At 47.1% G+C, this 26,205-nt stretch overlaps 1 protein-coding gene across 1 annotated transcript in view; it reads right to left on the reverse strand.

The window, feature by feature from the left end:
• Positions 1-7,322: 7,322 nt before the first annotated feature.
• The window catches only part of LOC128944335 (acetyl-coenzyme A thioesterase-like), a gene marked incomplete at its 3' end in the record, with an annotated part of 28,854 nt that continues 9,971 nt past the window's right edge, over positions 7,323-26,205 (reverse strand). Inside the window, exons 7-17 of the mRNA XM_054287518.1 lie at positions 24,605-24,724; positions 23,833-23,989; positions 22,667-22,722; positions 22,248-22,308; positions 20,870-20,959; positions 18,946-19,079; positions 17,429-17,557; positions 15,844-15,970; positions 14,932-15,100; positions 13,860-14,012; positions 7,323-7,452 (exon numbers count right to left, since the gene is read on the reverse strand). Of these exons, the coding sequence (XP_054143493.1) occupies positions 7,323-7,452; positions 13,860-14,012; positions 14,932-15,100; positions 15,844-15,970; positions 17,429-17,557; positions 18,946-19,079; positions 20,870-20,959; positions 22,248-22,308; positions 22,667-22,722; positions 23,833-23,989; positions 24,605-24,724 (1,326 nt within the window). The remainder of the gene's footprint in view (positions 7,453-13,859; positions 14,013-14,931; positions 15,101-15,843; positions 15,971-17,428; positions 17,558-18,945; positions 19,080-20,869; positions 20,960-22,247; positions 22,309-22,666; positions 22,723-23,832; positions 23,990-24,604; positions 24,725-26,205) is intronic.

The following is a 26,205-nucleotide window of genomic DNA, read 5'->3' on the forward strand; positions in this document are numbered from 1 at the left end:
GTGAAACAGAAAGCAGTTTTGAAATAGTTGTGATAGATGTTACTCAGTGATGTGATAGATAGATGTGATAGATATTACTCAGGGATAGATGAGTAATATGATAGTTGAGTCTCACAATTAAAAGGCAGATATTATGGATATGTTAAGACAAGTTTTATAGATTTGTAGTTATGTTTTACCTCCCTTAGTGTTGTTATCACAGGGTTACCTGGTAGTCGGGGTATTTGGGAGGGTTGGCTTGGTACTATGGCAACACCTGACTGTCAATCAAGACGTGAGGAACTGACCTCCACCACTGGACAGCGAAGAAAGAGTTGATTAACAAGATTTTGAGAGGGGCTAAAGGGTTAAAGGGCGAAACATCCATTGTGTGGGCAAGCACATGGTGGGAAAAAATCCTTTGCTCCCGGTGCCATAATATTTTCTGTGTTCTTTCTTCTTTTGTATTTTTTGATTAGGTTTTAATAATCCTTTTAAATTTTTGGAAGTGAGCATCATTTCCCACAAATGTGGACTTGTCCAGGAAATACACCTGGTGTCCTTAGGAGTTTTCAAAAGGGGGGCCCCCCACCACAGATTGGGTGGAGTCTGTTGGACTCTCCCAGTTCCACCAATGGTTGCAGGTTGTAAGCCCAAAGACACCAGGAGACTGGATAAAGAAAAGAGGGGAAGAGGGGTGAGCACCGTCCACATAACTATTTTTGGCCAGATTGTGACTCCATAATTCCAGTGTACGAAAGTGAGCTTCACCTTATTTATATACTGGATCCGTCCTCGTCCCTTGAAGCGTCAGGATATTGGACAGTAGAGAGGAAAAAGGAACAGCGGAACGCATGGCAGGGGAGGAGACCAGGCATCCCATAGACAAGGACCCCATTGCTGGCGGGACACATAGGATTGAAGGGTTTGTGGGGACTTGGGAGCAGGGTTCACCCATCAGGGAAACCCTGTTTGTGCCGGGATGGGGATTCACAGCGGGATTCCCATCCAGCACACACCAAGGGAGCCGGTGAGCTCCACATGGCACGGTGGCTCATGCAGTGCTCAGAGTGGGGGCAGCCTCTGGGGCACAGCCAGCGCTGTAATTTCCAGGGCCAGCCGAAGCTGGGCTGGAAGCCGGGTGACCGCCAAGGGGTTTGCTGCAGGGGTCACCCAGGAGCCGCTGCAACAGTTTCTGTGCTGCTGAGCCAAGGGGGTCGGGGCAATCCGGCCACCAAGCCAAGTCACGTCAGGGCAGAGCCGCCAAACCGAGAGGGTCGGGCTGGGCCGGCTGCTGAGCCGAACCAAATCAGGGCAGGTGGAGCCGCTGAGGCTGAGCCGAGTCAGGCCAGGGGCAGGACCACATCTGCCGAGCCGAACTGGGGCGGGCAGAGCCTCCAAGTTGAATTGGGATGGGGGAGCCACTGAACCTGAACCTAGTTGGGTCAGAAGCGGGATGGAAGCCGCTGAGTCGAATTGGGGCCTGCGGAGTTGCCGAAGCCGAGCCAGGTTGGGCCAGGGGTGGGACTGCAGCTGCCAAGGCAAATTGGGCCAGGGGCAGGCCATAGCTGAGATGTGGCAGGCAGAACAGGGAGCAGAGTGCGACCGTGGGACCAGAGCATTGAACTGAGGAGGAGAGAAAGGGCAGGGACCAATCCAGTGATACGGAAGCCCTTCAATCATAAGGGTTTTTTTATTTTTACTTGTCAAAAGAGATGTAGAGTGTTTTGGGTTTTATCTCTCTCTTCCCTTTCCTTCTCTTTCCTCCTTTCTTTGTTTCTTTTTTCCCACCCCTCCTTTCCTTTTCCCTTCTGAGAGAGGCAGGCTCTGTCCAGAGGGCCTGTGGTTGGAAAGGTGGGCTCTGTCCGAGCAGGGCCTGTGATCAGCCAGTCAGGATGGGACTGTGGGCAAATAGAGAATCCCCTTGGGGGAGGAGTAGAAATTGAACAGGTACCAATAGGTATACCCCCAGATGGCCCACTGGGAAGGAAATACGACCCAAATACCAGGGATAAGGATGAGCTCAAAATGATTCAGTAGTGGATGGTAGAATGGACCAGAAGGGAAATTAGGAGCAATCATGTATACTGGCTGAGATATGGGTCAGATGAAGGACGGATGTGTCAGGCATTAAACATCCATGTAAGAGCTAAGAAGCCATTCAATCAGGAAGAGACTGACTATGCTGCCTGCTGTGTGAGGGAGAGTTCACCCTCAAAGGTGAGCATGTTTAAGGTATCAGAAAATAAAGAATGGAACCCATTAGAACACTCCCCCCCTCCACCTCCAATAGCCGTAGATACACCTCCCCTACCCCCTGATGGGCCTTGTCAAAACACCAGAAAGAGGGTGGCACAATGAGAGGAAAGCAGGTCAAGGGATGGGAACCAAGCAGTGGGATTATATCCCCTGAGGGAAGTACCCCTGTGTGGGATGCAGGGAGGAATTAGATTTGTAATCGTGCCTCTCAGTTCTTCTGATGTGAGAATGTTCAAGAAATAATTGAAAAGATTACTAGAGGACCTCGCTGGATTAGTGGAACAGTTAGATCAGTTTCTGGGGCCCAATATTTATACATGGGAAGAGATGCAATCAATAATCACCATGCTATTCACACCAGAAGACAGAGGATCTGGGAAGCTGGGATATGGATATGGGAAAGGGAGCATGTGCAAGGACCACCTGGGGCTGGTACTCCATATGCCACCCCTCCTTCTACATCTATCTGAAAATGCCCATAGTGAACCCCACCTGGGACCACAACAGCACTGGGGGTAGGCAAGACATGGAGGAATATAGAACATTGATTATAAGAGGCATCAAAGAAGCAGCTCCACTTGACCAAAATGCCCAAATGCCCATGAGGTTCTCAATGAGCAGCAAAAGAGGGAAGAAACCCCCACAGAGGGTTTAGAAAGGTTGAGGAAAAATATAAGGCAGTATTCAGGAGTTGATCCTGACACAGTGGCCAGACAGATCTTACTGAAGATAAATTTTGTCACTCATACCTGGCCAGATATAGGAGAAAGTTAGAAAAGTTAGATGGTTGGCAAGAAAGGAGGTTAGAGAATCTTTTAAGGGAAGCACAGAAGGTGTATGTAAAAAGGGACTAAGAGAAGGCCAAGGCAAAAGCCAAAGTAATGGTAACTGCCATCAGGGAAGGAAAGCAGCATGTAAAGAACAACCCTGGTAAGATAGGAGGATTCAGAGTGCAGGAAGATAGATGGAGGGGGGATGCAGCTCCTTGGGTCTGGGCACAAAAAGGAGAGTTTGGGAAACAGGGGAACCTATGACCAGTTTGGTTTTACTGTAAAGAGAGTGGGCATATCAGAAAGAATTGCCCCCACAAGGAAAATGAGCTGAGGGTCTATGAGATTGAGCAAAAAGGAGAAGTGGAAGACTAGGGGGTGTCAGGGGCTCTACTTCCTGGGGACAGGATACCATCAGGAGCCCTTGATAACTTTAAAAATAGATCCTCAGGAGGAAGCATTTGAATTCTTAGTAGACATGGAGGCTGAAAGATCTTCTGTTTGTAGAATCCCAAAAGGATGCAAAAAGGGTCAAGATACTGTGCAAGTAGTAGGTACTAAAGGGGAAGGGTTCAAAGCCACAGTTATAAAGGATAAATCTTTTTTATTTGAATAAATAAAAAAAAAGGAATTGGGGACTAATTCTATTAGTTCCAGAAGCAGGGTGAAATTTATTAGGATGGCATTTACAGGTGCAGTTTGACATTGGAATGCTTCCAGAGGAAGGGAGAATGGTAGTTAATCTTCTCCAATTAAGGGAAGAAGATGAGGACAAAATTCATGAGATGGTGTGGGCAAAACCAAAAAACTGAGGTAAATTGAACATGAAAGCTATAGTAATAAAAGTAGTTAATGAGAACCATCCAGTTTGGGTACGACAATATCCACTCTCCCTGGAAGGGAGACAAGGATTGCAGCCACTGATCCAGGACCTACTTGAGGATAGGACCTTAGAACCATCTATATCCCTCATAATACACCCATATTACCAGTAAAGAAGTCAGATGGGACTTACAGGCTTGTTCAAGATTTGAGAGAAGTGAACAAAAGAACAGTGAATCCGTACCTAGTAGTGCCTAACCCCTCTACACTACTGAGTAATATCCCCCCAGCACAGCAGTGGTTCAGTGTGGTAGACCTAAAAGATGCTTTTTAGGCATGTCTACTGGCAGAGAAAAGTGGGATATATTTACCTTTGAATGGGAGGACCCTGATTCCGGGAGGAAGCAACAGCTTCGGTGGACTAGGTTACCCCAAGGGTTTTCCGACTCCCCAAACCTCTTCGGTCAAGCCCTAGGAGAAGTAATACAGCTCTTCTCCATCAAACCTGAGATAAAGCTCATCCAATGTGTAAATTATTTGCTTTTCTCAGGACAGGAAGAAAAAGAAGTTTGGGAATCCACTATAGTATTGTTAAATTTTCTGAGGGACCAAGGACTTCAGGTATCAAAAGGGAAACTTGAATTTGTAGAGTGGGAAGTAAAATTCCTAGGACATGTGATTTGTCAAGGGAGCTGGCGGCTGAACCCTGAGAGAATTATGGGGTTAGTCTCACTCCCAAGGCCAAAAATTAAGAGGGAAGTCAGAAGGATTTTAGGTCTGTTGGGATATTGTGGGCTATGGATTGAAGGATACACACAGGCTGTCCAATTCTTGTATGAAAAGTTAGTTGAAGAAGAGATTAGGTGGGAAAAAGATGATGAACAAAGTTTGAAGCTTTTAAAGCAAAAAGTAGTGCACTGGCACTGAGTCTTCCTGCCTTAGACAAACCCTTCTATCTGTTTGTGGATATAAAATAAGGGGTAGCACATGGAATATTAGCCCAGGACTGGGGAGGATCCAGGAAACCAGTGGCCTATTTATCAAAATTACTAGACCCTGTTAGCCAGGGGTGGCCAACTTGCATTCAGGCTGTGGCAGTGACTGCCCTACTCTTAGCAGAAAGCAAAAAATTAACCTGTTGGGGGAAAATTGAAAATATATATCCCAAACTCAGTAAGGAGTATCCTGAGCCAAAAGGCTGAGAAATGGCTCACTGATTCCTCAGTGCTAAAGTATGAAGCATTCTTAAGAGACAATGGTTTAGAGCTAATTGTGAGTAGCCAACTCAACCTTGCCCAGATTTTCTATGGAGAACCAGATGAGGAATTAATACATAATTGCCTAGAGGTTATAAACTATCAAACTAAAGTAAGACAGGACCTAACAGATCAGCCACTCCAAGGTGGAAAACGATTGTACATCAATGGATCTTCACAGGTAATAAAGGGACAAAGGGTATCGGGGCACGCTATGGTGCATGAAGGGTTGGCAGCCTTATAAAAGGAAAAGTCACCTTCCAACTGGTCCTTACAAAACTAAACAAAGTACTACAACTAATCACCCTTTAAATTTTAGAATTTATCTTTTGCTATATGAAAATCATTGCCTTGTATGGGTCTTTTGGTGTTGTACCATTCAAAGTACCCACCATAAAAAAAGATGTTTAATTCCCAGAGGATGTGCCAGTGCCTGAAACTTGTACAGGCAAGAAAAACTTCAAACACAGGGGAGCCAAGGGACTCCCAGAGATACTGCTGCTTCCCTATGGGAGGATAACACAAGGAAGGTGCTGGGAAAATTTCACTCTGATGGAAAGAATGAAAAGTCAACATTCTAGCTTGCTGAGTTAACAGGGGAAAGCTTGGGTGGAAAACTTCTAACCATTCGCCAGGCTGCGCTATCAGAATCACAGGAAATAAATGAGAATTTGGCAAAGACAATAGGAAAGATCCTGAAAGTCAACAACAACAACAAAAAAATGTAGCTCTTAAGAGATATCTCCTGCCAATTTTTTAAAATGTAACCCACAGTTTACAAAACCAGTCTGTTTAAAGAGGTTAGCTACTAAATTTATTAGCCAATTTAAAAATTCTCATATACATCAATTTTCTCTGCTATTTTATAGCATTTTTGCTCAGTTTCAATATACTGACTATAGAAACAGTTAAATAATTGAGTGATATAATTCCCTTAACAGCTCATGACATTTCTAAGAAAGACCAAAAAAACTCATCTGCTTTGAGGAAAAAAAACCAAATAAACAAAACTGTGTATTATGATGGAAGTAGAAAAAGACATACATTTTCCACAACAAATGAATCATAATATTTAATTTAAGCATGCCATACAAAAACATAAAGAAGGGAAATGAATGATCACTGAACCATACACAACTGAATGGGAAAAATCACCAGTGTTGTATAAAAAAGTGAAAATCTTGGAAAGATTCTTCTGATGATAAGCAGAATTTCACCAATCTCTAAATTCATAAATTTCCATTTTCAAGCCAGGCACATGTGACTTTGCAACTTTGTTTTTCTGCTTTTTTTGGGACTTAGCAGCTCAAATCCCGAATCCTTCAGGAAATCTTCTGTCCTTGACACTTTTTATTATTTTTGCTAGAGTTCTCCATACGTTTAGGTGTTCAAATTAGAATTGGGGCATATGAGTGCCCAAGTGATACAAGTGTATCTCAGATACACCTTTTGTGTGCCATACACAGTATCATAGGAGTAAATTAGGTCACAAGTAGTCCAAAATGGAAACCTGCTCTTCTGTTTAAAAAATTGCCTAAATAATTGGGGTCTGGTGGATATGCGTGTTAAAATCCTCATCTTTAGGAAGACACTGCAGTATTCCTTCTGCATATCACTCTTTTTTATTGGCCTCCATGGCTAAATAATAATAAATGATCTGGCTTTCTTTTCTGATATTTTCAATACATTCAAGATGGCCTCACATAATAGCAGAAGTTCGGGAGTATAGAAGTGTCCAACAGCTATAGAGCAGGTTCAGATGGCTATCACAGTCCATTTCATCCCTCAGTAATTACACTTAAGAAACCCTAATTCTTAAGACTACTAGCCCTTCCTCTCTCTCAATTAACAGCACATATAGCTATTGTCAAATACTGTACCTGGAGTACCCAAAATAAAGGATGCTTCTGGTATGTAGGGGAATATAGGACTTTCATATGTAAAAAACCCAACAAAATGAAACAGGAATCCTTACATTATTAGAAAATAGAACATTGAAGATTTTTCTTATCTATGATAAGATCAAAATGTTGCTTCTTGTATCTACATATTTCTATTGATGATTACCACAGACTAGTAAAAAACCCACCAGCTGTGAGGGATGCAGTCAAACTGGAGGAAAAAAAATTCCATTGCTTTCCAACATTCTGCAACTGAATGTTTTTGGTTTTTTTTTTCCTAATGCTTCCTCCCAGAGGCAGAAGGCCTTTCTGGCACATTCTGGCAGGTGACTTACTGGCAGTGTTTGTGGGATCCCGTCAGGGTTTCGATCACAAAACATTCCCCCTCGTTGAGACAATATGCCAGGTCCTTGTCCTTGCACGGCTTAAAGCGCTCCGAGCGCTCCGTGGAATACATCGTGGTGTCTGAGGGGAAACAGGCAAGGCAAAGAAAGGCTGTAAGGATAAATACTGGCTGTTCCTGCAGTGCATGGGAAATTAATTTGATCACACTGGGCTCAGTGACATCAAACACACACTAAAAGAAATGGAAAGCACAGGGCATGCCAACCTCCCTTTGACTACAGCATTATTTGCAATCGGGTTTCTTAAAAGATTCACAAGAAATACCTGCAGAAAAACAAACCAGACTGTAGCCTGTAGGGGAGTCTGTTGGAGTGACGGGGGTCGCGCACGGTCGGGACGGACGGAGACGAGAGATCTCTGCAGCCAGGTCATGGAACTATCGGTTTATTACAAAGGGCGTGGGTGCAGGGCCCTGCTGGGAGCTGCCAGCCGCAGCTCGGAGCAGGCCCGAGAGAAGAGAGGCCTAAAGTGTAAGAGAATTAAAGGTTTAAGAGCAGAGAGCATGTAGAAAGGAGGGGGTGAAGAAGTGCAGAGGTGAGCGCGAAAAGAGAAGAGAAAGAGCGGAGGAAGAGCGCAAAGTTCCGTTACAATAAATTGTGGAGGATTTTATTAAGAGTTGGTTAGCTGAGAAAGGCCATACTGACTTAATGCCGCTGGTTAAGCTTGAAAGGGAGGTCAGCAGTCTCTGATTCAGTGACTGCTGACAGGCAACAATGCCGGATGGCCTTGCTGCAACATGAGGAAAGGGAGGTGAGAGTAGTCCTGAATATCTGCAGAATGTAACAGAAGAATAAGCACAAGAATGTAGAAGTAGGTGTAGTTGCTGATATGTAACTAACCAATCCTGAGCTCAACTTTTGCAATATGTATGAAGCTTATTAAGAACTATATTTAACCCGCCGTATTCGATCAATAAATTGGACTTGGATGAACCAACTGGTGTCTGGGTCTCCTTCCTCCGACAATAAATCATCTTTAGTGTTGAATATTCAGATTCTCATCAACCAATCTACTACAGCATGCATGTCCTGTAACATTTCCATACAATCTATAAGAATCACTACATTACCGTACTGTGTTACATTTTAAACCCTAAATCTTACTCTTTGGGCCCCATCTGCCAAGCTGCAGGGTCTGCTCTGACCCTTGGACCTGCCTGCTTGCAGAGGGCATTGTTTCATCAAGAGGGGATTACCTTCGGCTGGCTACACCATTGTTTTCCAGTTGTTCAGTAACTAAGGGATCTCAAAACTTGCTTTCATTTCAATCTCACTTATAGTTTCTATATTCTCAAAATCTTTTGCCAGGCAATCATATTTATAAGGCTTTCCTGTTCCATCCTCACCAACATCTCCCCCGTTCTGATCAACAACTGAAATATTGGACACTTTCTTACTCGTAATTCTTTGCACACACTGAACTATACAGGGTACTGCTACTAAAACTACAATTATTACTATTAGAATAATCAAGCCTATTTTACAGAGTTCCTTTAGCCAAGGTGCCAAGTTCCAACCATCAAGCAAACTGTCCAGCCAAGATGGGTCATCTACTGTAATTTGGTTAGCTAAATCCTTCGGGTCTTGTAGCTGTTTATGGATGGAAACAGAATGATCAGATAAGTTCATACAACATAATCCTTCAAAATCTTCACAACCATGCCCATGTGCTACTAAAAGAAAATCAATGGCAGCTCTGTTTTGTAAAGTGGCATGTCTGATTGCCTCTTCATCTGTCGACAAGTCACTAATGGCAGTAGAGGTGGCATTTACTTCTTTGCTGAGCCAACACCCTAACTTGATTAATTGTGTCAATGCAGCTGAGGAAGCCCACAGAGGTAAAAAAATGCTTGCAACAATTGATTTTCCAGAGTTCCAGGGGTGAAAATCACTATCACAGTTGCTTTCATATTGATGTCCCCAGGAGGACCTAATCTCTCTGCTTTTCTTTTTGACTACCTCTTTGACACTGGGAGCAATTATTGTAAGTTGTCCCAAGGCACAAGGGCCTCCATCTATTTTTGAGGGTATACCTTGCCAGGCCCTGTCTCCACAGATGAGCCAGATTCCTCTAGGGAATCGAACTGGAAGTTTGTTAAGATGATCTGCATGAGGTTCATCGTACATAAGAAGCTTGGTTTGATTACACCAAGAAGTCATATTGCTATAAGCTGGGTGATACGGGGTAACATTTAAATGAGGGCCACCTTCTCCTAGGAAATGAAAGAAGTAACAGATATCCATAGTTAATGAGCCTAGGATTTCTAGCTCTTGAAGGTCAGATTTATCAACTTTAGAATTATCGATATAAGTTTGGTGTTTCTGGCTGGGAGTTGGAGATACATGATGATCATCATATGGCCAATATTTCTGAAATGTAACATTATCAAAACCTTCTGGGAAAGGTACTCCAACTACACAGGTTGAGAAGGGTTTGTCAGGGCTTGTGTCAGATAGACAGATGGTATCAGAGCCCGCGGACTTGGCTAAAGCAACCCAGACATTCGTCTTTGGTTGATTTACAGGTAAAGCTTCACTACAACAACTAAAACAAAAGAATAAAAGCAACATGCATTCGCACAAATGATAAAAGTCCATTCTTTTCTTGAGCTGTTTCTGGCAGATCATTTTCTCCTGATGACTCTGCGCAGTTCAAGTCTGGGTGCTTGCTTCCTGGTTTCCCCTCACGGAGTCTCTGGCTGATGTGGGGGCGTCAGCGGGCTCCAATGCGTGGGTTCTTCGCTGGAACCCACTTGAGCCCTCCACCTGTGGAAATACATGGAAATCCCTCTCCCCATAAGATTGTATGGTCCTTCTACTTGTCCGGAATCTAAATTTTTAATCAAAACTGGGGGGTGCTCTTTCAGTTTTGCCTTTTTGTTGTTCACGAAGTGCCTGTAAATGGGGGGGATCAGGCTCTGGGCCCAGCACGAGGCTCTGGGCTCTGGGCTCTGGGCCCAGCACGGGGCTCTGGGCTCTGGGCTCTGGGCTTTGGGCTCTGGGCTCTGGGCCCAGCATGGGGCTCTGGGCCCAGCACGGGGCTCTGGGCTTTGGGCTCTGGGCTCTGGGCCCAGCATGGGGCTCTGGGCTCTGGGCTCTGGGCCCAGCACGGGGCTCTGGGCTCTGGGCTCTGGGCTTTGGGCTTTGGGCTCTGGGCCCAGCATGGGGCTCTGGGCTCTGGGCTCTGGGCTCTGGGCCCAGCACGGGGCTCTGGGCTCCGGGCTCTGGGCTTTGGGCTCTGGGCTCTGGGCCCAGCATGGGGCTCTGGGCTCTGGGCCCAGCACGGGGCTCTGGGCTCTGGGCCCAGCATGGGGCTCTGGGCTCTGGGCTCTGGGCCCAGCACGGGGCTCCGGGCTTTGGGCTCTGGGCTCTGGGCCCAGCACGGGGCTCTGGGCTCTGGGCCCAGCATGGGGCTCTGGGCTGTGGGCTCTGGGCTTTGGGCTCTGGGCTCTGAGCCCAGCACGGGGCTCTGGGCTCTGGGCCCAGCACGGGGCTCTGAGCTTTGGGCTCTGAGCCCAGCAAGGGGCTCTGGGCCCAGCAAGGGGCTCTGGGCTCTGGGCCCAGCATGGGGCTCTGGGCCCAGCACGGGGCTCTGGGCTTTGGGCTCTGGGCTTTGGGCTCTGGGCTCTGAGCCCAGCACGGGGCTCTGGGCTCTGGGCCCAGCACGGGGCTCTGGGCCCAGCACGGGGCTCTGGGCTTTGGGCTCTGGGCCCAGCACGGGGCTCTGGGCTTTGGGCTTTGGGCTCTGGGCCCAGCAGAGGGCTCTGGGCTCCGGGCTCTGGGCTCTGGGCCCAGCAAGGGGCTCTGAGCCCAGCACGGGGCTCTGGGCCCAGCACGGGGCTCTGGGCTTTGGGCTTTGGGCTCTGGGCCCAGCACAGGGCTCTGGGCTCCGGGCTCTGGGCTCTGGGCCCAGCAAGGGGCTCTGAGCCTAGCACGGGGCTCTGGCCCCAGCACGGGGCTCTGGGCTCTGGGCCCAGCAAGGGGCTCTGAGCCCAGCACGGGGCTCCGGCCCCAGCACGGGGCTCTGGGCCCAGCACGGGGCTCTGGGCTCTGGGCCCAGCACGGGGCTCTGGGCTCTGGGCTCTGGGCTTTGGGCTCTGGGCTCTGGGCCCAGCACGGGGCTCTGGGCTCTGAGCCCAGCACGGGACTCTGAGCTTTGGGCTCTGAGCCCAGCAAGGGGCTCTGGGCCCAGCAAGGGGCTCTGGGCTCTGGGCCCAGCATGGGGCTCTGGGCCCAGCACGGGGCTCTGGGCTCTGGGCTCTGGGCCCAGCACAGGGCTCTGGGCTTTGGGTTCTGGGCTCTGGGCCCAGCAGAGGGCTCTGGGCTCCGGGCTCTGGGCTCTGGGCCCAGCAAGGGGCTCTGAGCCCAGCACGGGGCTCTGGCCCCAGCACGGGGCTCTGGGCTCTGGGCCCAGCAAGGGGCTCTGAGCCCAGCACGGGGCTCTGGGCCCAGCACAGGGCTCTGGGCTTTGGGTTCTGGGCTCTGGGCCCAGCACAGGGCTCTGGGCTCCGGGCTCTGGGCTCTGGGCCCAGCAAGGGGCTCTGAGCCCAGCACGGGGCTCTGGGCCCAGCACGGGGCTCTGGGCTTTGGGCTTTGGGCTCTGGGCCCAGCACAGGGCTCTGGGCTCTGGCCCCAGCACGGGGCTCTGGGCTCTGGGCCCAGCAAGGGGCTCTGAGCCCAGCACGGGGCTCTGGGCCCAGCACGGGGCTCTGGGCTTTGGGCTTTGGGCTCTGGGCCCAGCACAGGGCTCTGGGCTCCGGGCTCTGGGCCCAGCAAGGGGCTCTGAGCCCAGCACGGGGCTCTGGGCCCAGCACGGGGCTCTGGGCTTTGGGCTTTGGGCTCTGGGCCCAGCACAGGGCTCTGGGCTCTGGGCCCAGCACGGGGCTCTGGGCTTTGGGCTCTGGGCTCTGGGCTCTGGGCCCAGCAAGGGGCTCTGAGCCCAACACGGGGCTCTGGGCCCAGCACGGGGCTCTGGGCTCTGGGCCCAGCACGGGACTCTGGGCTCTGGGCCCAGCACGGGGCTCTGGGCTCTGGGCTCTGGGCCCAGCACGGGGCTCTGGGCCCAGCAAGGGGCTCTGGGCTCTGAGCCCAGCACGAGGCTCTGGGCTCTGGGCCCAGCACGGGGCTCTGAGCTTTGGGCTCTGAGCCCAGCAAGCGGCTCTGGGCCCAGCAAGGGGCTCTGGGCTCTGGGCCCAGCATGGGGCTCTGGGCCCAGCACGGGGCTCTGGGCTCTGGGCTCTGGGCCCAGCACAGGGCTCTGGGCTTTGGGCTTTGGGCTCTGGGCCCAGCAGAGGGCTCTGGGCTCTGGGCCCAGCACGGGGCTCTGGGCTTTGGGCTCTGGGCTCTGGGCTCTGGGCCCAGCAAGGGGCTCTGAGCCCAACACGGGGCTCTGGGCCCAGCACGGGGCTCTGGGCTCTGGGCCCAGCACGGGACTCTGGGCTCTGGGCCCAGCACGGGGCTCTGGGCTCTGGGCTCTGGGCCCAGCACGGGGCTCTGGGCCCAGCAAGGGGCTCTGGGCTCTGAGCCCAGCACGAGGCTCTGGGCTCTGGGCCCAGCACGGGGCTCTGAGCTTTGGGCTCTGAGCCCAGCAAGCGGCTCTGGGCCCAGCAAGGGGCTCTGGGCTCTGGGCCCAGCATGGGGCTCTGGGCCCAGCACGGGGCTCTGGGCTCTGGGCTCTGGGCCCAGCACAGGGCTCTGGGCTTTGGGCTTTGGGCTCTGGGCCCAGCAGAGGGCTCTGGGCTCCGGGCTCTGGGCTCTGGGCCCAGCAAGGGGCTCTGAGCCCAGCACGGGGCTCTGGGCCCAGCACGGGGCTCTGGGCTTTGGGCTTTGGGCTCTGGGCCCAGCACAGGGCTCTGGGCTCTGGGCCCAGCACGGGGCTCTGGGCTCTGGGCCCAGCACGGGGCTCTGGGCTTTGGGCTTTGGGCTCTGGGCCCAGCACAGGGCTCTGGGCTCCGGGCTCTGGGCTCTGGGCCCAGCAAGGGGCTCTGAGCCCAACACGGGGCTCTGGGCCCAGCACGGGGCTCTGGGCTCTGGGCCCAGCACGGGACTCTGGGCTCTGGGCCCAGCACGGGGCTCTGGGCTCTGGGCTCTGGGCCCAGCACGGGGCTCTGGGCCCAGCAAGGGGCTCTGGGCTCTGGGCCCAGCAAGGGGCTCTGGGCTCTGGGCCCAGCACGGGGCTCTGGGCTTTGGGCCCAGCACAGACTTTGGGGTCCCAGCCCTGCCCCACAGCAGCCCCAAGGCTCCTCCAGAGCTATGCAGCTCTGCAGGTGGGGTCTCACCTGGGGACAGTGAAGGGTGACCTGGTAAATCTCCAGCTGTGTTCTCAGAGGAGGCCACTCAGCAGCTGAAATTGTTTATGAGCCAATGTGTGCAGTGCTGGGTGTGCTGCCCTGCTGGGGCTCAGCCCAGGCCGTGCAGGGGGCAGGGCTGGCCTGGCACCGCTCTCCTGTGCCCTGCAGAGCAGGTGACTGTCGGGCACTGGATCCCCGGCCTGAGCGCGGACCACGAGGATGTCATGGCCGCGCCGGCGCCGCAGAGAGCGCGGCCCAAGTGACCCAAGGTTGTCACTTTCTGAAGGCTCCGGCCTCTCAAAGAGTTCTCCTGTGCTGCTGCACTCCAGTGCTGACGACAGAGAGCGGATCCAGAAAATCAAGCGAGCTGCAGAGGAACTGTTGGTTTTCTGTCTCCCCTCATTTTCCCGGTTTGCCTCCCAAACTTGCCTGGTGCACTGTAAAGCTGGGAGCAACAGGAGCACAGCAAGTGGCTGCTTTATTAAAGGAATTGTGGGTGTTTTCTAAAGGCTCTTGTTGGATTCTGGTTTGGTTTTGACTTTTCCTTTTAGGAATAATGAACTTATTCCTCCATATGTTCCAGCTTGAGCAGTCTTGTGAAGCTTCAGATCAGCCCTGTGGGCTGCTGGGCTTGGGGTGCAGTTCCTGATGGTTGTAGTGGTAATTATCTGCGATTAACCTAATTGGTCATGCACACTGGGTCATTTCAGTGTGTTCACTAACAGAATCCAGCCCTTCCTCTGAAACCTCTGGTGAAACACACCCCTAAGGAATTGGAGAGCAAGTGAGAAGCTTTCTTAGTTTACTTACTTATTTTTCAAAGAAAATGCTCAAAAATCTGCAGTGTTTCCATGCCTTGGTGAGCTGGGAGTAAACTTTTCTTTGTAAAAAGAAAAAACCTGGTGGATATTAAACAGAAAAATTAAGAAACCAACTCCAAACAGAGTTCCTGCATCCACCAGTATTACTGGAGAAGTGCACCCTGACCTTCCCTCACATATTTTTCTTGCAGCAAAAAACAAATATGGGAAACTAAATTTTGTGGGGATATTTTATTTTATTTATTTGTACAGGTGATTATTTTTAATAAAATATTGCCAAACAATACAGTGATTAGAGGTCACATTTTAGATTTCTTGGTGCTGCTGTGGAGACTGAGATAAGGGGTGTATGTTCATTTAGTAATAATCAAAGCACATTTTTAAAAGGGGAAGAGGACTGCAGGAATTTCAATCACAATTATATCACACTGCTTAAACGTCCCTTCACAGTTCTTTGCGCCCATTCCTCCAAGTATTTCTCCTCTAAGAACTTGATACAGGCCAACGCAGTGTCTTTGACTGAGCTTGATGCGTCAGTAACCTTATCTGCAGTTAGGAAGGACGTAGTTTGTGATGATAACGGAAGGAAGTAGCAGACCTGTTTGTACAAAAGTAAACGAAACAAAAAAGCCTATGGATTGCAAGCTAGCCATTTTTTTGCAGAGCCTGGATGAGTACCATAGCTTTCATGGATGTGAATAGAAGCACACAGTGCTTGTGAAACTGAAGGCAATAATTTGCAAAAAGCATGCCTTTTTACAGCACCCCAGTGATCTGGTTTCCTCTCTGCTCCCAGGCCCTCCAGCATCTGCAGGTAAATGTACAGAGCAGTGCAGCAAGAAACACTTGTGTATAACATATCAAATATGTGTGCTCTGTGAGCAAACCTGCTGCCCCAAAAAAGGAACTGCAGCCATCAAGCGCTGCTGAAAGTTTTCAGAAATGTGTTTTCTTAAATGGAAAAGTTTTAGCCTTCCCATGGCAAAGAAGATTGGCCATGGGTCCAGAGATGGGAATCAGATTGTGAGATTCCTGGCATATGAAAGTGCAAGCGATGAATTTAATTTGAACTAATTCCTTGGCCTCTGTAGTCAGCGGAAAGACAGACACACCGCCAGAGGCCAGTGCAATGCACATCCTCTAGGGGTGTGTTTTAGAAGTCTGGAGGGGTCGGGGTTCAGGGCTCATTTCTAACAGTCAGATTGGCCAAAGCTGGGCAAGGCAGACTCCACACACACCCAGACTGAACTCCTTTTTTGGAGTCTCAGCTCAGGCGAGGTGACAGCCCCAGGGCAGGGGGACAGGGCAGGGGGCACAGCTGGGCCCTGCAGGGTTACTCACAGTGCAGGAGCAGATGCCGGTGCTGTGAATCTGGAATCCAGAACAGACGTCTTGAGCCCTGTTGTACCCTAGGCGTGGGGGCATCGCCCTGTGCGTCACAGACTTCACCGCTACAATGTAGGGCAAGCTGCAGGGCGGGGACAAGCATCACTGTCACCGTGATATTTTCTGAAAAATCCCTTCACCAGGATTTCTTCTCCTGGGAAGATGAGAAACCTCAGTTTCTCCATGTTTTGCTCCTCTGGAATGTAGCTGGAGATTGTTTATCCAAACATGTGAATTGTTTTTAATTAATGACCACTCACCATCAGCTGTGTCAGACTCTCTGAGTCAATCACGAGCTTTCATTATCATTCTTGTCTAGCCTTCTGATGTATCGTTTCTCTTTTTTTAGTATAGTTTTAGTATAGCATTTCCTTTAATATTATGTTAATATTAAATTAATATTAAATTAATATTAAATTAATATTAAATTAATATTAATATTAATATTAAATTAATAATATAATATCATAAAATAATAAATCAGCCTTCTGAGAACATGGAGTCAATTCTCATCTCTCACCTCATCCTGGGGAGACCTCACAACACCACACATCACACCCTTCCTCTTGTTGAAAACATTCATGGGAGTGACAACAACACATCTTTTTCACAGGAGGGCAGAGGAGCTTGGGTGTTTTGCACGATCCTGGCTCAAAGCTGGGCCCCTGCTGAGCCTCAGTGAGGCTTCACACAGAGCCCAGTGCGGGAGACCTCTGTAGCAGCCAGAGAACAATTCCCCACCTTTTCTTTTTAATTTACCCTGCTCTCCTCAGCTCATGTTTACTGCATCAGGGAACAACCCTTACCCAGAGGCTTCACAGTGTGGCCACAGTAAAGGTATCCACACTCATTCAATCCCCTCATGGAGGGGGAAGGCAAGCACAATACAGAGTGCTGCCTTTTAGGGCTAACTGGAAGAATCACTGAATGTGAAAAAGAAACAGAATAGAGGAAGGTAAGATAGACCAAAACGTTCCATTTGCCCATGTTTCACTGTGTAAGAACAAAAGGAGATCTAATAACAATAATAAAACTTTAAAAAGCAGGATATGTTAAACTGAGCAAGGGACTCGGCAGAATTTACAGACACAACAAATGTGTGAGGTTTCAAGAAGTTCCTTGACTAAATAAAAACCCTATAATTACGTGGAATGGGAGTACAAAGTCACTTCAAACAAAGAACAAATAAACTCCCAGCTAGGTGCTTCAGCATACTGACATGCTCTCTGGGACATGAGTTTTTTTCTCCATTTGCCCTTTTGAAATTCTGGCCTATTTGCCCTCCTGGTAGACCACTCCCAAAGAGTCACTGTCAGGGAATCAATACTGGACTATGCTAAAAATTTGTGATGATCTGTATTTATTTCATTGCACCCTAACATTGCAAAGCAAATCTGGCTGTACAAATTCAGGCATCAACCAAGGAATCTCACTCCTTACAAAGCAAAATGCCCTTTTGTCACCCAGTGACAGCTCAAGGTGACAGCACCCCAGACTGCGTCCCCAAAGTGCTCAGAGTTAAAATCAGAGCCATACTCACTCTGCCTGGAAAGGCTCCCTTAGGGATACTAGAACGACAAAATCCCTGGGCTGGCGGCCTGCCGTGGGGCCAGACGTGAGATGGTAAATCTTTTCGCTCTGACTCACATCCTCCACGACCTTACACGCCCTGTGAAGACATTGAGCACACACCTCAGGCCCTGTGTGTGCAACTGCAGCTCCTCCAACACACTCAGTGCAAACAGGCTCATCCTGACACTGGACCGTTCATTTTCATGTTCCAGCAGCAAGGCGGAGAGAGTGAAACATTTAGGTTTTCTGCAACACCTCATCAGCAGGATTTCTTTAGGTTTTGTTTGTTACAAGCTGTAAATTCAGTAGAGTTTGCAGATTTTCAAATATCCCTGAAGTTCCACCCTCAGGTAAAAATCTTTCAGGATGGAATAACTAACTGAAAATGCTTCACCATATCAAATCAGTACAATTTCAATTCAACTGTCTCTAATCACTATTCTACACCATAAAAGGTAAATAAAAAACCCCAAACACCTTTTAGAGCCATTCCAAAACTTGTTTCAAATCATACAAACTTTCAAACATGTTATTTTTTGAAAATATGCATTTTGAAGGACCCCATTTCTTGATTTCTCATTTTGACTGTGAAATTGAGCATCAGTGTCTCCAACAGCACAAACATGAAGGAGTCCAGCTTTTCCCTAATTTTTAAAGCTAGCATGCACAATATATCCACCTCAGTTCTTACTTTAAACTTTTTCTTTTTTTTACTAGTTTTGGGTTTTTGTACAAAAACTTTTAACATACACCTGCCTAGGACTGGAGCAGTGCTTATTTAAGAAAAAGTTGACCTCTGTCCTATCCCTGCCTTTGAATGATACAGAGCATTCAATTCTTTTGAAAAATACAGTGCACTCTGTATTTTGGAACCAGACTAAGCACAAACCAAATTTTACTTCTACACTAAAAAAACCCAAACCCCATATTTTGATTAATAAATGTCTGATGTCAAACTCTTACAACACTTTGTTCCTAACAGGGCAGGGTCTCACAGGATGTGCCTGTGACAGAGGAGAGGAGAGGCCAGGGGGCTCAGAGCCCCACACAAGGACAGGGTCTCACAGGATGTGCCTGTGACAGAGGAGAGGAGAGGAGAGGGGGCTCAGAGCCCCACACAAGGACAGGGTCTCACAGGATGTGCCTGTGACAGAGGAGAGGAGAGGAGAGGGGGCTCAGAGCCCCACACAGGGACAGGGTGTCACTGGATGTGCCTGTGACAGAGGAGAGGAGAGGCCAGGGGGCTCAGAGCCCCACACAGGGACAGGGTGTCACTGGATGTGCCTGTGACAGAGGAGAGGAGAGGCCAGGGGGCTCAGAGCCCCACACAGGGACAGGGTGTCACTGGATGTGCCTGTGACAGAGGAGAGGAGAGGAGAGGGGGCTCAGAGCCCCACACAGGGACAGGGTCTCACTGGATGTGCCTGTGACAGAGGAGAGGAGAGGAGAGGGGGCTCAGAGCCCCACACAGGGACAGGGTCTCACAGGATGTATTTGTCCCAGGTTGGACGATGCTTGAAATCCAAGAGTAGAAAGGCGGCCATGTGAAATGGCACGTTGACCTCCATCTCCACCTTCATTAACCGAGTATCACCCTCCTCGTCAGTAAAGACTTTTATCTGGGAAAAATAAAGGCAGCATGTATTAGAAACAAAGAATTATTACTGTAAATGTTTAGATACATAAATGTTACATAGTTAGGACTTCAGGCAGATTTTCTCAGGAGTTCCTGGGAAATGCCACACCCTTTTGTCCAGGCAAATCAGCCACACCTTGGCTTAGCCCTCTTGCCCTAGAGTAAACGCCCACTTCCCTTTCCAAAATATCCTTCTTTTTCTCCTTTGCTCTCTTCTGTGAAGCAGAGCACCCAGAACTAATGACACTCTGAATAACTACTTAAAATCACAGTTTTGCATCTCTCGTTCCCCACCTGTACTATCTTGCCTTGATTATTTTGGGTCTATTTCTATTCATAGGCCTAAACCCCAAAACAGAGAATTCAAAGGGAATAACCTGTACATCACAATGCACACACAAGAAGGGTTTGTCACCTCCCACAAACCCCATAAAACGGAAGAGGATGGGTACAACAGAGTGTTTAGAATTAGCGAATTTTACTCCCAAATTCATGTGCTTTATTGCCTCTCAAATCCTGAGAAGTTTAACAGATTTGCATTTCCAAGTGATGCAAAATTCGTAAGGTTCATCATCACTTTTGAAGGTTTGTTGTTTTGGTTTTCTTTTTCTGCATCAAAAATGAGCAATGTTTTGTTTCTTCTGCATTTCCGCAACAACACAGATTTTGTATTTCTCTGGATTGTCCTATCTTGGAAGAGGAAATAAACCCCAACTTAATCCAGCAAGCACCTTTCTGAAGTAAAGTTTGGTGTAAAATTAAATGCTTAAGAGCTTTAAAAACCATCTACAGGAGGTCTGCATCAATATTCCTCTATGGCACAGAACAGAAATCATGTTGTTCTAGGAGTCTTCTAGACTTGAGAAATCACAAATAAAAGCAGGAGGTGCAGCTGTCAAAACGCCTCTCTGCTAAGTGAACATTGGCAAGGCTGGATTATCTCTGCAGCCTTACAAGCCTTGTGGCTTTGTGTCAAAGACACAAAGAATGCCATTTTTTACCTTCAAAAACTGTCAAGTCAGCTTGGGGTCATTCCAGTTGCAGGGAAAAGGGAACAGATCTGCACTTTAGGATCATTCCCCCTTGTGCAGTCCCTCTCCAGACTTCTGGTACCTCCCCCTTTAGGTACTGGGAGGTGCTTCAAGGTCTCCCCAAAGCCTCCTCTTCCCCAGGAGGAACAACCCCAGTTGTTGTCTCTGCCTGTCTCCAGGAGCTATTTCAAGCTTGCTTTTCCCAGCTCTAAATACAAATACAGAGTTGCTTGCTGTTTATTTGGCACAGCAGTATTTACTGAAATATTTAACCACTGGAACAACCTACACACAGCACTGGCAGCTTTGCCATCACTCGAATTCCTCATGATTTGTATCTGCCCTTATTAAGTATCCTATTGTCTACATGCAAGAGTCACTAAGCAATGTTCCATAGCCTGCAATGCACAGGAGGTCAGACTAAAATGCTGAAAAAGTCATTTATTGTCCCAAAACACCTCTGGGTTGACACGATCTGGAAGTAAACTGCCAGTCACTAACCCCATTTCAGAAACTCAGCCCTGGCAGACGCCAGGTGTCTCTCCATTTTCTGGAAAACATGCACTGCAACAGGGTTAACACCCTGTTTTCCCTTGCCCGTCTCCTGCTTTTCCTAGCAGCGTCCTCCTCTGCTAGAACTGGTTTACACAGGTGTCCTCACTGATTTTGGGTTTATAACAACCCTTCACAAACAGGGAGGTGCTCTGCTTTCAGATTTCTGTAATTTCTTTTCGGCACTTACATTATCCTCAGAATTGTCCAAGGCTATTTTCCACTTTGTTTTCTCTGCCACGTAGGTCAACGCGGCAATGTTTTTGTAATTCAAATACGCCTGAAACACAAGACACGTGTCTGTAAATGGAGGGGTAAGGGTACATTTCACTGAACATTGCAGAAATGAGGTGCTCTTTTTCCCCATCATTATGCTTCAACTGCAAACAAATGTTTATTCTCCTTGTAAGGGAAAACACACTTCAGTAGTTTCTGAATTAAAACACTTCCAGTGGCTTCCTGATGCACTCACATGGCTGTTGGCAAAACAATCTTAATTAAAGGACAACAAAACACTATTTTCAGCTTCTCCAGTTATAAAGTTGTGAAGAGCAACTTTGACCACCAGGGAGACAATACAGATAACCTCTCAGACCGCCGAATTAATGGTTTTGTCCATCTTCCTCTTAAGCAATTAGAATCTACTCAAAAATTAACCTCTTCTTTGCTACCAAGCTGGGTCCATCTCGGCAATTGTTTTTCACAGCAGGCTCACAAGCAAAGAAAATGCAAATATAGCCATTCTTTGTGCTTGGCTACAGTGGATGGAGTTCTCATTTAACCACTCCATAAAGGGAATACAGCCTCAGAGTGTTTATGACAGGTTTTGATTTCACAGGAAATAAATCTTAACCAAGCGATTTTTATCATTGTGTGCATATTTACATTTGTTGCTCTGCATAAAAAAAAAAAAAAAAAAAAAAAAAAAAAAAAAAAAAAAAGGAAAAGAAGCTGCTTTAGCTACAAAAACTGGACACTGAAACAACATTTAATTTATTTATAAATCCACCTAAATTCATCATTCACTACAGGACATGGACACAGTCAGTGGCCCATCATGTCCAAACCAGAGACACTTGGTGCAGGGAATCTGGGAATGAAAATTATTTCCCCTATCTTTCCATTAAGCTATTCCAATGTTCATCTCGCTGGTGCTATCTCTCCCCCCACTTTTAGCACTTACTAAATGGTTTCCAATTTTTCAGACATTCTGTGGCTGGATAAAGACAAAAACCAAAACCCCAAACTACTTCCTCCACAGGAGAATTCAGCTTTTATAACAGCTGGGGATACTGAGGGATAAATCTGCAGGAGACCTTAAGGGACCACTTGTATGCACGCGTTTTAAAGACTATTTTATATCCTTCTATTGAACTCACTCTTAGAGCAGTAGTGAACCATCTACTCCCCCTTTTCAAAAGAGACATTTCACTGTGTTACACATCCATCCATTCCTCACGATTACCACAAAACTTCCGAGGGTCCACCTGTACTGCCACAGCCTGAACAGTTGCTTCACACACCCCAAAAGGTGCACAAATACAGCTTTTTATGCACCTACAGATTACCTTGTTTCTCTCCTCCCACACGTCACTGGGCTCTTCTGCTCTGGCGTAAACGATGGACATACTAAAACATAATTAAAAAGAGACAGTAGCATAAACTGGTTCTTTACACATCTGTGTATGCTAGGAAAAATCACTTTCTATAGGTTTAAGTGTCTTTTAAATACAGGTACTTTATCAAGTTTTGGTTTGCAATAACTGCTTTTTCTTTCCAAGAAAGACAGTGAAACACAATAACCTCCAGAGCAAAGCAGCTTTGAGACAAGAAGCCTCTAACAATTTCAGTGCCATTGAAACAAAATTATTTGCAAATGTATGCCATATAACAGTCATATATATGTTAAGGGGAGTTCAATTACTTTATTTAGAGGATTATGAAATTAAGTTTTCAAAATCAAGACCTGCCAGTGACCCAGCTATACCTGTTGAACAGAAATCTCTTTCTAACAGCAGCTTCATAAAATCTTCTCTCATCATCCTGCAGGAAAAGTGAACCAGAGAGCAACAAATCTCATTATTTTAGAACAAAGCCTGAAAAAAGACAACTAAAAATTATTTATTCCAGATGGGCAAATGCCAGAGCAAAAATACAAGCAAATAAAGAGCAATTGTGCAGTGGCCTTTCCACAAGCTAACCCAGAAAACCAGTGGTTTACTTTTTGCCTAAGCAATATTCTCTGAAATTTGAAAAAAAACAATGGGATAGAAGAGTTGTATTATTGCAGCATCCTCCAGGTGCTCTTTGGTCCTAAAGCAGTTGCAGCTGGGCAGTGCACCACACATTCTGCTCTTTCTAAACGTGCCACCCACCAAATAAACTATTAACCTAATTTATCATCATCTGGTGTTCAAAGCACAAAGGGAAATTGTATTTTTCAAAGTCAGTTTCTTCTCTTGGACAGCCTGCAGTGCGCAGTAGTAAACTTACTGCCCCAGTGAGTACATAAGACACCTTGATTAATTTGTCTAGTTCCCATCCTATAAAAAATAAGGTCTCTGATGTTAAAAAATAATTTCATTTCTGCCTACACTGGCTCTCTAAAATTCTTGTAACTGGAGCAGGAGGATTAGTGACAGGTGTTAACACAGCAAATAATTCAACAATAGCAGTCAAACTGCTTCAAGTGCTTCACGAACCACTTTCAGGGAAACATGAACTGAGATCTCCATGTCAAAGCGACTGGAAAGCCCACCCACATCATGGGATTTGATTCCCACAGACTTCTTTATTCACTCTATTTCTCACCTTTGTTAAGGGTTTATAAAAATAACTATTCACCGAATACTTATAAATTTCATCTGGTCAGTGGAACTTGCACGAGAAACAGACAAGTGGAAAAATCTCCTAACACATCAGATTCTTCTTCTCTGTGGTTCTCTCCATCAACCACAGAATCTCTGTCATGAGGATTCTCCACGGAGCCTCTCACTTTTGGAAGACTAAAGCTGACAATAACAAAGCTCGCACTCGAGGGCAAGCGCTTCATTTGGAGCTTTTCTCTCCAGCAAGAAGATGCACTGCAGTGCCCTGCTTGGTCCTTGCTTCCCCAGCAAGGCTGTGGTGCCCACCCCACTGCTGAGAGCTCACCCGAGTAGCGGGCCTGACCCTGGGGAAGGTGAATGGCTCCCCTTTTTCGTCCAAAGCAGAGAAAGTGAGGAATGCGCTGCAGATGCGCTGCGGTTCCGGGCGCTCCTGGGCCCACTCCTCAGCGCTGAAAGCCTCCACACGGACACCAACCTCCACACTGCAAGGACAGGTTAAATAAATCATTGAGCTGCTGCCAGTGGTGCAGAATCAGCCCTGAGACATTCTGGAGAGGACTGCAGTGCCTGCAGGTGTGCAGGAAGCCTGACTCAAATACCGTCTGTAGCATAGCAAATCAATTACTCAATCTGGACAGGCACACCTTTGAAATAAAATAAACGATGGCAGTAGCTAAATAGTGCTACCAAAAATAAGCAATAAATAGAATGCAGTCTGTCAATAAATGCCAAGATGGGAAGATCCTGGCAAGAAGCTGGAATCTTCTGAGGAGTCAGATCTCTGGGAGCAACTCAGCCCTTGAAAATCCCTGATTTTCAGAGGAATATTTATTGTCTGAATTTGCAGGAGTGGGATTTGGTGACAAATGATCTTTAAACTGAGAGTCAGAGAACAATTTCTTTAAAAAAACTTCCACTGATAAAAGTGAAACCAAAAAAAGGGCACATATAGGAAGTTACAGATACAGATACATGCCTCCAAGTCCCACCTGAAAAATAACTAATTGACTAATGAAAATCCTACTGATGAAACGTGAAACACACAGTGTAGGCTGGTGCTGGAGATGCCCAGGGAGACGAGAGATGAGGAGCCTTACCTGCTCTTGAAAGTGTTGTTAACACTGGCCTTGAACAGCAGGCGGTCATACTCAACGGACTGCCGCCAGAATGTGAACCTGCTAATTTCCTTTAGGAATGGCTGTGACCGACAGAGGCGGCTGAAACAGAAACACAGAGAGACAGACCGAAACACAGCTGTGCTAAAATCACAGCCAGCGTGACTGACCACAGAAACAGGGCTTGCAGGACCTGGAAGGTCACTAAATTACACTGATCTACTCCATGCTAGCACGGTCAGCTCCAAGAGCATGTAACTCGAGCTTCAGCCATCATGATACCACTTATGCCATGCTGTTACATTTCCAGCACGTTTTAGAAACGCCAATTAATCCTCACTGCTTGAGACTGCCCTCTCTCAAAGCCAGACCACGAATCCCTTACCTACAGCGTAACCGCTTACCTCACAGTTTCATTGCTTTCTGCAGGACTGCATGGGGAGCAGGCCCCTGAGCAGTGTAAAAATGCCAGACCTTAAGGCCTTTAAACAATTAAAGAAAACCTGAACAGAAGGCTGAGCACCAGGGACAGTGTCCAAGCAATGCCATGTCAAGTTACCTAGTCTTAATATTGGTACTTTTCGCTTGGTTTTAGATGCTTTCTGCTAGTATGATATGAAATGAGAATTAAAAAACCGTCACATGGCTACCAGATGCATTCTGAGTGAAAAGAATATTGTTTCCAAGCTCTCTGGAGCAGGAAAAAATCAGGTTTCTTCATCAGTTCTGCATGTATTCAAAGCCCCTCACTTTCTACTGGGAAGTCTGCGCATCACAGGAAGAGGGGACAATTTACAATATATGACATTTATTTTTGGCAACACATTGCTCTCAGTAAGGAGCCCACGTGCACATCTAGGATAGACTGTTCCATGGTGAGGTTTCCTAAATTTCAAAATACAGTTTTGTAGCACTTCTAGCTTTTAACTCAACTGCACTTTGAAAACTAATGTACCGGTATTTTTAAATGCACACAATTATCTGCAGCTAATTAACTGGCTGGTACATCTCTTCAATAATACATTGGAATTACTTTGTAATTAAATTAAAATAATTTGCTCCTCTGATTTAAAATGCTAAGCGTTGATTTTATTTACAATGTTCACTCTAAAGATGCAAACACAATAATGATGAGGAGAGGAACAAGCCAGAAATCAGGCTTAAATATTAATTTCTTTCTGGAAAAGTACACCCTGAATGCTTTTATTGAAAATGTAAGGAATAAGAAAGTATCCATCAAGTTCAAGCTAATATTACTAATATTCAAATTGTTTTATTGCTATCTGCACAATTTTATGCATTGACCAAAAAAAGGTGGTGGGGAAGTGAGAAGGAGAGTGAGTAACCTTTAAAACGCCCTTAGAATTTTATTTTTTCAGGCTTATCCCTCCTCTCCTGTTCCTCCATCACAGTTTGTGGCCATAGAAACTCTTACCTGGCACCTTCAGAGGTAGGGTCTGAATGGCCTCACAAAAGGTTCATAGTGAGAGTAGTTACTTCTCCAGCAAAAACTACAACATCTCTGCTTTCAACCAGCCTCTGACACCAGCTATTACTCCTGAAATTCTCAACATGAGTAATCA

The sequence above is a fragment of the Melozone crissalis genome, unplaced genomic scaffold (assembly GCF_028551555.1).
Source record: "Melozone crissalis strain CALT ecotype California unplaced genomic scaffold, PUWL_Pcris_2 ptg000058l_1, whole genome shotgun sequence".
Taxonomy (NCBI): domain Eukaryota; kingdom Metazoa; phylum Chordata; class Aves; order Passeriformes; family Passerellidae; genus Melozone; species Melozone crissalis.